This window comes from Enhydra lutris, unplaced genomic scaffold, assembly GCF_002288905.1.
Source record: "Enhydra lutris kenyoni isolate GAN:26980312 unplaced genomic scaffold, ASM228890v2 scaffoldscaffold28, whole genome shotgun sequence".
NCBI lineage: Eukaryota > Metazoa > Chordata > Mammalia > Carnivora > Mustelidae > Enhydra > Enhydra lutris.
In genome coordinates, this window is record NW_019154112.1 from 9,495,552 (window position 1) to 9,508,768 (window position 13,217).

The 13,217-nt window shown below is 31.3% G+C and overlaps 1 protein-coding gene across 50 annotated transcripts in view; it reads right to left on the bottom strand.

Moving 5' to 3' along the window:
* The window catches only part of LOC111152143 (regulating synaptic membrane exocytosis 1), a 498,025-nt gene that overhangs the window by 154,502 nt on the left and 330,306 nt on the right, over positions 1-13,217 (bottom strand). For all 50 annotated transcript variants that reach the window (XM_022510447.1, XM_022510446.1, XM_022510482.1 and 47 more), the window contains 7 exons: positions 12,996-13,095; positions 8,661-8,784; positions 5,291-5,337; positions 3,097-3,209; positions 1,048-1,178; positions 286-457; positions 8-161 (listed from right to left, as the gene is read on the bottom strand). In XM_022510447.1, coding sequence (XP_022366155.1) covers positions 8-161; positions 286-457; positions 1,048-1,178; positions 3,097-3,209; positions 5,291-5,337; positions 8,661-8,784; positions 12,996-13,095 — 841 coding nt within the window. The remainder of the gene's footprint in view (positions 1-7; positions 162-285; positions 458-1,047; positions 1,179-3,096; positions 3,210-5,290; positions 5,338-8,660; positions 8,785-12,995; positions 13,096-13,217) is intronic.

Here is a 13,217-nt window from a genome sequence, read left to right on the forward strand (position 1 = left end):
AACCTACTTTGTAGTTTTTTGCTAGAGCTTTCTCCATGAATGTGTCGCCTTGGCATGAAAGGTGATGGCTGAGGCAGAGGTAGTGAAGATTCATCATGGGTCTGAAGTTTATACCAATGGGGCTCATCATCTAAAAGTGCTGTCTCCAATTCTATAAGGATCTGAAAGGGCAGTTCTTAAATTAAATCAAGTGTCTTGACCAAAGCAAATTTTAAAGCAACTGTAATTAGTACATATCACAGAAACTTCAATAAGCATTTGGTTAATCTTTACAGCATACGTCACCTCTCCAAGAAATTCACTCTCTTCTTCTTGTACTCTTGGTTGATCCCACACAGTTATTTCTAACATCCGTTCTCTAAAATCTCTACGATGTACATGTGAATAGACAAATGTTTGATTCCATTTTGGTTCTAGGACTTTCTTTACTGTTTTGGTCCTTCTTTTGCTTTTATCACTGAAAAATAAGTATGTCTTGTAAATGAAACAGCAAAATGAAGTATCTGCTGCCATCTACTGTAGTGACATGTAGTACTGCTACTGGGATTTTTTTTTTTTTTTTTACTATTTTTAATCCATAACTTTTAACCTAAGTCTATAAAGACTCTAGGGTTGAACACTATTCTAATTTTAACTATAATGTAAGCAGCAGTTATGATAATAGGTATATATACACAAAGGTACATTCTAAATGATGTATAGCTATCCAAGGCGAATAGGTGTATAAACAAGGTAATGAAAAATTTTTAAACTGGTAACATCATTTTTTAAAACATATATAAAGCTTGAGGGATTTTTTTTTCAGGGAGAACATAGTTTATTCCCTTACAGAGAATGATTTATTATATTTTAAAATAGTATCATAGGTGTGCATATGCATATGTTCAAACTCATCAAAATGTACACATTAATTATGTGCAATTTTTTGTATAACAATATTACCTTGATAAGGCTTTAAAACTAAATAAAACTATATCCCAGGAGATGGTATTGTACCTTTTCTATTACTAAGAATTTTTGCATATTTTTTCTGAAATTATTCACTACCTTCTATCTGGAAGAAAATACATTTTCACATAGGGATTCCTGGGACGCCCATCTACTCTAGTCGGTAAATCTGTTGCTTGAAGAACATTTACAATCAGCTGGTGTCCCACTTTATCATACCACAACTTCACCTAAGATCAACGAAGAAAGGAATTATTGGTAAAATCATGAAGTATTACAATTCTTAAAAAAAATACTAAAACCATTTTTGAAAAACTTTTAAATTATAATTATAAATATTATTTCTGAAGAGAATTCCAAATTGAAAGCATAACCACTTATGACTTGACTTTTCTCATTATGTATTTTAAACATGACTTACAATGGGCAAGCCTATAGTGTTATACTCTCTCATATCAGGTTATGAAAATAAAACTGATGTAAATTTTATAAAAAAGTAAAGGAAGAAGGGAATATTAAAATAATTATCCTTGTCTTTAAGTGCTAAGTGCCAGTGTTTGGTGATTATAAATGACTTAATGATTTTGGTGTAGCTAAATATATTTTGTAGTACCATATGTGTTGAAATGAGGTTTAATGAATAAGCAATTTACACAAGTGATTTGGTAGCAGTCAGGAAACATATTTACGTGGGCCTCCTTTACACCAGGTACTGCTGTTTTCTGGGGTTTTTTTTCCTCATTTAATTTTTATAATTAACCTGTAATAGAGAAGGGGAAAAGAACGAGGAAGGCAGGAAAGGGGCATTATATACCTTCGACAAAATGAAAGCCAAATAATGATATTTCTACTAAGATTCCATAATAGTTTGAATAAAGAAAAATGGGAAAACAGCACACTAAAATATCACCAAACTCCTAAAAACCAGAACTTCAGCAGTCAATATAGTATTTGTGCTGGCAGTGATCAATGTTAAGATTACTATTTTTTAATTTATAAGTTAGTTTATTGGTTGAGTAAGAACTATGAGCAAAGTTATCTAAAGGGAATACACTGAACATATTTAAAAGTTATTATAAAAAATAAACTAATTTAACATGACTGATCTTTCATAGTACAGGGCAGATTAAAGATTCAAACCTGAATCCATATGAATCCATATCTCTGTTCTCAATTAATAATAGTGATGTGTTTTTTATAAAACCAAAACAGATTTTTATCCCTCCTAAAATACTGGTGGAGTATATGAGAGATTCACACACACACACACACACACACACACACACACACACACACACACGGGGCAGCGCAGATAAAATAAACAGAAAGGACTATAAAAATGTATTTAATTTACTAAAAATAGAAGTTAAAACCAGGAACGGTTTTAAAAATAACAGCAAGCTTACAGTTACCTTCTGTGTTTAATTAAATGCCAAGAAGAGAGTAGCAAAAACAGACTATAGAAACCCACATGTTACCAAAGGAGAAAAAGTAAACTATTTAGAGAATAGTTTAAAGCAAGTTTTCTTTATGAATATAAATGTCCTGTCTTCTATCATAATCTGCATAGATGTGGCATTTCATAATGGTTTGCCATAGTTTCTTTACTCTGGCTTTCTCCACATCATATATTAAGCAACAGTAAGAAAAACTGTAGTTTTTTTTTATTGATACCAGAAACGAAGTATTTCACCAAATAACTCAAGAAGTTAAAACAGGTATTTTTAAAAGAATTTTTTTCAGGCTCCAGGCTCATAAGGGTGTTAAGTGAGTGGAACATGACCTTCAGAGTTGATCATGTTGAACCAACTACCTACCTTAGAAACTTTTATACAGCACACAAAACATAATGGGTGTTTTATCTACTTATGTTGTCATTTATCATTGAATGTTTACAATACCTGGGTACACTGTAGATACTCAACAAATATTTTCAAATAAATATATAAATAAAGACTAATCTAAATTTAATAAACACATGCAAAAATTGTGAAATAGACTATGGTGTTAAATATAAGACATATATCTGAAGGACAGACTTCAAATTTGGGGGGACATTTAAAGGACAAATGTCCCTTCATTTTTAAGGACAGATTCAGAACAGTGAGCAAAGACTAGTGGTCTCCAACATGTGTGAAAAATACATACAGAAAGTTGTCCTGGCAAGACTTGTGGGGCATCTTTTAGGGCTCCAGGACTTGTTGGAGAAATAACAGAAATGGAAGGCCTTTCCATCTTCTGAGATTCAAAGGAACTTGAACCTAAAATGAGAAAAAAATTAAGTAATTTTTAGTGACCCATTTATAATAAGTATGTGAGAATTTTTATGAAATGTTAAATGTACCTGTTATTTGTATAAAACTATAATTCAATACCATCAATAAGAGTAGAATCTACTTTTAATTGGATAGTCACAGAAAATTATCATATGGTCTTCTTTGGTTAATTGCCTGTTTTAAAGGATTTAAAAGATATAATTAAATTTTATATTTATTTGCTCCAATGTAATATTGGTTTTATATATTTCTGGGGGATATTTGTACAGTTTAGGTTCTGGCATAACCTCCCATATAGGTAAAGGCTTCATGCTTTAGTGATAAGAAAGATGATGCCTGTTATTTTAATTATCTTGGCTAAAGTATCATCCATTCTGAACTGTCCTTGTTGAAATTAAAATGAATGCACATATAATTTATGGGCCACATCTAAGCCTAGAATTCATTCCTTTTAAAATAAGATTTACCATCTATCTTAGTTTTTTTTTTTTTTTTAAGATGTATTTATTTATTTTGAGAGAGAGTGTGTGCAGGAGCTGGGGAGAAGCAGAGGGAGAGGGAGAAAATCTCCAGCAGACTCCTCACTAAGTGGGGAGCCCAATATGGAGCTTGATCTCATGACCCTGAGATCATGACCCCAGCCAAAACCAAGAGTAAGACAATTAACCTACTGAACCACCTATGCATCCCCTTGCCCCCATCCATCTCAGTTTTGATCTTAAAAATGAATCTCTTGAATGGCTGAGAACGCTGTCTCCAGTGATTCACCACAAGAGACCTACTTCACCTTCACACAGAGTGTGATCCACACACTTTTTCCTATACACACAAATTAAGTCTAAGTTAAGCCACATACCATCACTCTGTGCTCTCCAAAGCCTTCAAGATAGAATTCTATAAAATTCTTTGTTACTATGTTTCTTTTTTCAAATATCCTTAGAATAATTTTTTTCCTGGGTCCTAGTACAAGAACACTGTTGCTTCTAATAATCAATTTGTTTGTAATATAACAGTTTATTTTTAAATAGTATTGGCTATAAATTACGCAACAGGTCCCATTTCCCTCTTTGTATTAGTTATCAGAAAGCTCAAATCCAAATATGGGCTCATCTCCAGCAGGTATGCATACTGGTCTGCATTTGATATGCAGATCCTTGTCTATCCCATTCACATATTTTCTACCTCCTTATAACTATGAACACTTGTTTTCCTCTCAAATCACTTGTATTTTATATCTCCATAAATGGGTTACATAAGAATGCTTGCTCATCAAGCCCAAGGTATTGTGAAGTTAATGCCAATCCGTTGCAGAGTAAATATCTACATCACTTTCACCTCCTTACCTATCTAGACTTCACTGCACACACTGTCATCTTCTTTCACCTGGGATGCCTTTAATGGCTATGTAGATAATTCAACCCTCTAGCCTCACTGTCTCCTGACTCTCTTATGCCCACTGAACTTCACCTCTACTCCACCCACTCATTTCCACGATCATACCAGTTTAATTTTTTTATTATTTTTATTTTTTTAAATTCTGTTATTATTATTTTAATTTAAATTTTAGGTGGTTAACATCAGTGTATTACTGGTTTCTGGAGTAGAATTCAGTGATTCATCACTCACATACAATATCAGTGTTTACATTATGCTGCTTTTAAAATATCTGTTAACATGCTCATTTCCTAACTAGAAGTCTAGCTCAGTCTAATTACCAAACAGAATGAATAATCCGGTACCACAATACATTTTTACCTACAGCAAACATAGCTAGTACTGGTTTATTAATTGAGCTCTGTGAGGGTCCTGTTACGATGCAGAGGGTACTGCCAGTTAATATTTTTGGATAGCCATAAAAAAATAAATAAATAAAAAGTAGAAAAGGAAAAATCTTAAAGTAGAACTTTGGGTTTCCAATGATTGTTGCCAACTTCAGATATCACTGGACATAACCTTAATATAGTAATACCAATTCATTCATATCAAATAACTAAAGCAAATGATAAATCTTTATTCTTCAATTTCATTCAATACATATTATAACAACAAATAAATCTTATACTCACTGGACTCCAGTGGAGGATGGGAGCTCTCAGGAATCCGTGGAATGTCACTAAAAGAAATAGGGTATGGTGAAAATCCTATTGCTAAATTACCCTGCCTGAGGCAATCACAACCACATTTTATTTCAGTGGTGTGAACAATCCTTTTGGGTCTTTACAGGTGGGAATGGACAGGAGTTACTATCAAGGCAATTACTAAGGTGCATAGATGTCAAATACCACACACACATGCACACACACACACACAAACTGTAGTAAAAATAAGTTTTTATATATTTAACAGCAAAACACTTCAACATGACAACAATCAGACTAATATTGTGGCTAAAATTACCACAATATTTTTACTACCAAAACAGCAAGTTTTGGAAATAAAAAAATGTTAAAGGTAATATTTTATTTCAATTCTAGAAAATCAAAATGACACATATTTTACAAATCAGTAATATGTTTTACAAACACATCTGAAAGAGTTTACTGAATGAAAGGGATGAAAATATTTCTTGATAATAAAATAATATGGTGAATATCATGGGCAAAGTTAATAAAATAAAAAGGATGAGCTGCTTTGGAAATTAAAAATGGTTCAAGCTTGCAACAAAAAAGCTAAAATATTTTATATATGTGAATACATAATTCATATACACATATATAACCCTATATAGAGATTTATATCTCTATACTGAAGTTAGCTAAATATATGGCCATTCACTGTATGATTAGAAAGTGACTTGTGAGAACACCCATTCCTGTCACACTCACAAATTACTCTGAATAAATGTTTACTATAACCTCAGCTTAATCCATTATCCACTGTGACCTTAAGCACCCTGGACCAGCTTGGTTTGGGAAGTGTACTACAAAGAACTACTTTACCTCTGGTTTTTCAAAGATAGTTTAATATCAGTTTAAGGAGATTAATAATATGCAAGTATTAATATGACATATTAAAGCGGACTGGCGTTAGCTAGGACTGACAGAATTATTAGAATAATGATAGAGTATTATTTAAGAATTTCTAACCACTTACCTGTGACCTAACTTCACTTTGACTTTTCTTTGTACTTTTTGGGGGGGAACACAAATAAAAACAAGTTTATTTTCCTGACTTCTCATTTTCACTTGTTTTGTGCAAAGCAATTTTCATACCTATAATATTATACTTCTTACAAACATAATACATCCTGTGTTGTGTATTTTATAAATACATTTTATTACAAATTTTTGAACAACTAATGTTTTATATAAAATATTTCATATGATAATTAAGAAACTAATCTTCAATACCTAAGACCCAAGAAACCAACTGTTTTTCTTCTGTTACCTTCTTCTAAATTCATCTAGGCAAATAAAAGTAGATTTTTAAGAAAATCTAGAAAGAATAATTTTTTAGATAGTACAACTTTGAAAACCAGCCTCGAAGTCAATTATGGAAATTAGAATGGAACTCTAAAACCAGGCACAAGCTTTGGATTTTATATGTCTGTTTAAGAAAGATGGAGAAGTTGTAAAAAAACACTTTAAGGTGATTTTGAATCAAATTTATTAATGTTAATTGCCTCAGTAATATTTTTAGGCATAAATTTATATGTTTACAAACAAGACTTCTTAATTAGTTCTACTCATTCTACTCATAAGTAAGATAATAGAATAGTTCTGATACCAATTATAAGCACAAATGCCAAGACTATTACATTTCGTAGGTTGGTAAAACTGGTCAATACAGCAGATGGCTGATGTTTCTTAGACCATGCTGATCAATGTGCACATAAGTTATATTTGGAATGATTTATGGAATTACTATGCCACTAAACTATGAATAAATATTGCTTCCTGCTTTAAATTAGTCACAGAACTACATTAAACATAATTATTAAGTATAGCTAGAATTGTTCTTCTAGGAGTCTAATAATTTTTCTATTAACTGGAAGGTTGATACCAGATTTGATTTTTATTTAAATACAGTCTTTGCATTCCATATTTCTTTGAATTCCATAATCCACGACAATTTAGGATTTGGCTATGCAGATTATTACCTTTTAAATTATTTTCATACAAAAGTAAAAATAATGAAATTGTTATTCCAGTCCACTTTAATTGTCTGTTAGTTTTTTTAAAGTTATCATGAATCAATATTTTAGCTGATTACTTTTAAACCTCTACATATCTGAAAGTATTTGGCAATGTGTACAATGCTTGATTTTAATTTATTTTTATACTTTGATTCATTTTCCAATTTACTTACCTCTTTTCCAGCCTCATATTTACCTGAGCACTAGAACACATGTCATGTAAAACTAGAATAAATTATATAGTGTTGCTATTTTTTAAAAATCTGCATGGAAATGTACAATACTTTTGCAAATGTCTTCAATGTTTACTATTAATAATCACCACTTAAAATTGTTTATAATCTTGCTTTTATTTTAGAGTTTATATATATTATTCTTTGAAATATATGATAATACAGTTTCAGTCCTTTGAAAATTAGGATAACTATATTTTCTTGTATGTTTTGCATTGACATATATACATGAGGACAACAAAAATTTAAGGCTACTACTTTTTCAACATAAAAAGTCTTGAACTAATGGCTCTACAATATTTTAGAGAATAAGGGAAAGAGGGAATTATTTCCAAAAATATATTTAAACATCAAGCCAACTATAATGAGACAATTTTAAATGCCTTCCAAAAAATGACAGCCTGGCAAAAAGAATATTTGGACTTTGTGGACTATTCAGGAAAAGCTAATGATGTGGGGAACTTTATGCACAAATATAAAAAATATCCCATTGGCTGTAGATAATTATGCTAAAAATTGAAGTTTAAAAAAATACTATGCCAATTATTATGACCAACTAAAAAGTTAAAATATTTCACACTTGCTTGATTCTAAATAAAAATTGGCACTACCCATGGGTAAAAATATAGAAAAAATATTCTATTCTTAGTAAAATAATAAAAAGTTCATGTAGATATGAGACAATTACTATTTTAAATACCATAAAAAGACAAGTTTGTTAGTGACTCTCTTTACGGAAATACTACTCATTAAGTAAGAGTTACTAAAAATAAACAGTTTTGTCATTAAAAGAAAATATTTTTAGTTTATAGTTCATTTCTGAAAAAAAAGTATCAATATTTTTTGATATTACAAGTGTTAAATGTGGAGCTTCTAAAATGTAGTGAAGAAAATTCAGCATTCAAGTTTAAAAAATTAAGAAATTTTAAAAATCTAAAATGTATGCCCATAATTGAAGAAAAAACTATCCATGTTAACATGTACTGTATGAATGTATAAACTTCTTTTTAAAACCCTGCTAATACATGTAATTTACTAAACTTAAGAAGTAAGTTTTTTTAGCCTTACCCAATAGGCCTTGAAACAATAATTTCAACTTGAGGTTCTGATTTTGATTCTAAAATAATGTTGTAAACTTCTTCATTTGTAGCTCCCGGCAGGGGTTTACCATTCCATTCTAGAACTTCATCCCCTTGAATTTAAAAAAAAGGGTATTTTTTTACCTTATATATTCTGTTTCTTTTTTTCTTATCTTTTCTCTTTTTTTAACAAAGAAATGCAAAACATATACAATAGTTTAATTGTCTAGACCCTGCTCTCAAAAGCAAATTGACTGACATATAATGTCAGCTAAATGGTTCTTCTAAACACTTTTTTCTTTTCTTCTTTCTTTCTTTTTTTTTTTTCCTTTTTTCTTTCCCCCATAGAATATTACTGGTCACAGGAAACAGTACAATACAAAAACTACCTTTATCTTTTGAAATATACCAGAAATAATATAAAAAATAATCTCATGCTATGGGATGGAATTAGCACAGCCTATTTGGAAACATTAAAAAATAATAATTAGCAGCATGTCCTCCATATAATAAATGCAGGCGGCTCTATATGTGAAAGATTCTTATTGAACTCTGCATAAATCCTGCTTTGTTTTTGGTTGAAATAGCAATTAACATTTATTAGCATGAATTTTCCAATTATGAGTCATGCTTCATTGTCTTTACCAAACACACAACAGAATAAAAATGCATGAAAGGATTTGAGTTCATACCCATAGGGCAACGCAGGTAGCTATGGCAAAGTTACAAAGCAAGCAGATGTAGAACTGTTGCATGACAGTTAACCCACTTCCAGATGTTCATAACACACACATTCTATACATATTATATATTGTGAGCATTAAAATAAAATGAAGAAATATTTTATAATAATAAAAAATATAGTACTCATTAATTGGTTAAATATTCTAAGATTAATCAAGGAGAATAATAGGATGTTAAAATACATGAGCTAATACTTATTGTTGATATTTTAATTAGACTTGTCACCATAGATCATTTGGGAAAAATTATTTATTTTCATGAATATTTAGAGCAGTTTTAGATCCTAAATGGTTCTCTGCACAGTACCCGTCGATTCACAATGGTAGGCTCTGCCAAAATATCCCAAACTCAAGGACACTTTGAGGTGTCTTAATTTGTTTTGTTTCTGCTCATTTTTTTATTCTCAGTGCCTGTAACATTTTAGTAGCTGAGGAAATATAGGTTGAACTAATGAATCAATATGACCGTTATACATACGAAGCTAATTGTAAGCATGAAAACTTTGTTTTTAGGTCCATCTGCGAAAGGAAGTAGAAAAAATTTGTTTTGCTAGAACTATTTTAAAGTATTTTTTCCCAAATGCTGGCTTACTCAAAAATCAAAAAAAAAATTTTTTTTAAGCATATGACGCTGCTTTGGTTTGTAAGAGTATGCTTAGTATCAACAGTTAAATGACATCTAATTGTTTGACCTGAGAAGTTATCCAGCAAGGTTTTTTAAATAGGCGATGAATATGTTTCATTTTTTAAAAAGAAATAAAATATAATTATAAATTTAAAATATATTCAGTCATTTAAATTTGTTTGACCGAGAAAAGAAATAAAGTTTACATCATGTGAGTATATATATGTATGTGTGTGTGTATACGAAAAAATATTTTCTGAAACAGTACTTACCCTGATATCCCTTATTTTATCATGTTCTATCTCAATTTTTTAAAAATGGATACAAACCATTAAATTAATGTAACTACCCGGTAATGAGCTGCAGTCAACATTTTGCAAAAGCACTGAATTATAAAATTCTCCTCTTTATAGACAGCAACCTGGAAGCATAACTTTTAACACCATATTAACTTAATACATGCGTTTATTTACAAATCAATACCTCCTAAACTAGAAGGTGGCTGGGTTTTTTTAAACAATATTTATTTTTATGTGGATAATCTCTTCAGGCAGAGATGTAGAATATGATGATGCAAAGATGAAAAGGAGATTTCCTCTGTCCTTACATTTTGTGGGGGAGAAACAGAGGAATGGTTACCTTTACTAAAATGCTATATGCAATGATAGGAGTAATAGAAGTAGAAGGTAAGAGGTAGGGAGATAGTAATTAGTTACTGTTCCAGGTGAGGTATCAGGAAACACTTTAGAATTAAGGCAACTTTCGATGCGCTTTGAAGGGTGGAAAGGACTTCAACACGCAGAGCACAGAGCAGCGAAGCAGCCAGGTAGACAAGAGGCATGGACCAGGTCTCAGAGACGGGCAGCTTGCCAACGACATGTAGGCAGACTGCCATGGCAGAAGGTAAGGTGAATGGATTAATGGCTGGATAGCAGAGGACAGAACTACAGAGCTTTGACTTAAGCAGGTGAAGAGGGGGAGACAGTGAAAGGCTTTAATAAGGAGCATGTCAGCGTCAACTTTGTGCTTTTGATGATTAAACAAATTGTGGCACAGTGCATAGATTTAAGGGAAAGAAGCAGTACAGAAAGTTAAGGCAAGATTAAAGCAACAATGCAAATGCGGAACAAAGGTCACTCTAATAAACACAGCATTGCATAGGCCAATGGTGCTTATATGCAAACAGAAGGAAAATCATCCCTAAATGACAATGTATATCAAACAGAATATATGATTTAATTTATTAAAATAATTTTTTCAAATGCATCAATTGCTTGAAGTGAAAAGTCCACTTGTATGTTTTATACTTATTTAAGCTGAGCTTTAGCATTTAGATTTAAGTTTCTCAGGCTCTAGGCACACTAAGTGTTATTTACATAGAAAAAAACCCTTTACTGACTCTCTTACATAATCTTTAATTAAAATACAAAGACAAAATCAAAAGCTATTATGTTTATAATCTGATTTGCAAATTCAGATTTCTTCTTTTTTTTTTTTTTTTAAAGATTGTATTTATTATTTGACAGAGACACAGCTAGAGAGGGAACACAAGCAGGGGGAGTGGGAGAGGGAGAAGCAGGCTTCCTGCCAAGCCGGGAACCCAATATGGGGCTTGATCCCAGGAGCCTGGGATCATGACCTGAGCCAAAGGCAGACGCTTAATGACTATGCCACTCAGGCACCCCAACAAATTCAGATTTCTATAGTAAAATTAGAGCATCACATTGATTTAAGGGATTTATACTTTTTTTAAAGGGATTTTCACTTTCTAAGGCTGATTTTTCAGTCTTTGAACAAGCAAAGACTCAGTTTATTGACATAGTAACTGCTGATTGAGTTATTTTCTAGTTTCATAACTAGTCCCTGATAGTAAACAACAGTGCACTGTACCTCTATACATCTTCAAAGCCGTATGTATTGCAGACGGATAAAACTCTCTGATTTGATTTTTCTCCCTATACAACACCTGCATAGGAAGTCTCTAACAAAGAAAAAACCTAAATGATTTTGAACTGATAGCCTGGTAATTGATTACAACAAAAATGTCTTTAACAGTTATAAAACACTTTTCTAAAAGTCTCAGTTATTACAGTCTTAAGGTATAAAAATTGAAAACAGCCTAGAAATGTTCTCTTTCTATGTGCTATGGGTTACTAATCCTCAATTCTACAGTTTAGCTTTTTCGTTTTCACTATAATTGTCTTTCAAATGCATAAGCAGACACTCCAACCAAAAGGTTTCTACTAAACTGTGAAGTAAACCAGAAAAAAATATGTTAATATGATTTTAACTAAAATGAAGAATAAACAATTTAACAAAAATAGATTTTAAAGTATGCTGCTACTGAATATGGTATATCTGAATATATTAAATGATTTTATTAGATCACGTTAAGGTTACAGAGCAACAGGAGGTAAATTTCCAAATACCAAGAATTAGCACACCTGCATGAGTACAATACATGCCACAATTAAATTAACAAATATTTTATTACATCATCTGTGTAAGAAATGTGATGATGATTGTATTTTACTAAAAACTACTATTGACAAGTGTTTTGGGACCACTGTGAAAACCTTTAGCAATTCTAATAGTTTAAGATATAAACTAAAGAATTAAGTAGTGATATTATTTTTTCTATAAGAATAAATTGTTTTGGATTTTTGTGGCAACATTATGCAGCCATCTACAAAAACTAGGAATCCTGCAGCATTTGTATCTATTTTTAAACAAATAAAATTTTAAAAAAAAGATTCCTAAACTTACTCTCTCCAAACTGCTACTGATGTATCATTGTCTATTACTGCAATCAGTAAATACCCACACCAGGACAAAAGTCTTTATTCATGCACTAAAATTAGTTATTTAATTTATTCATATGTAACTTACCCCAAATTGAAAACCACCAATTCATGCAAGGAGTACACACTGTTTAAATGTTAAAAAGAAACTTTACCTGCTCTTAAGTGTCCAACTACATCTGCAAGGCTACCCTTCTTTACTTTGGTGATGAAGGCACCAAGGCGTCCTAAGTCAGTCATTTTTCCTCCAACAACCTGGATAATAATAAACTTATAAGTTCCCAAAACATATCAGAACATAAGTTTATTACTTTGAGGAATTACTCCTACAGTCTTTTACAATGTATTTAGGATTGAGTGTAGGTGTATTAATAAAC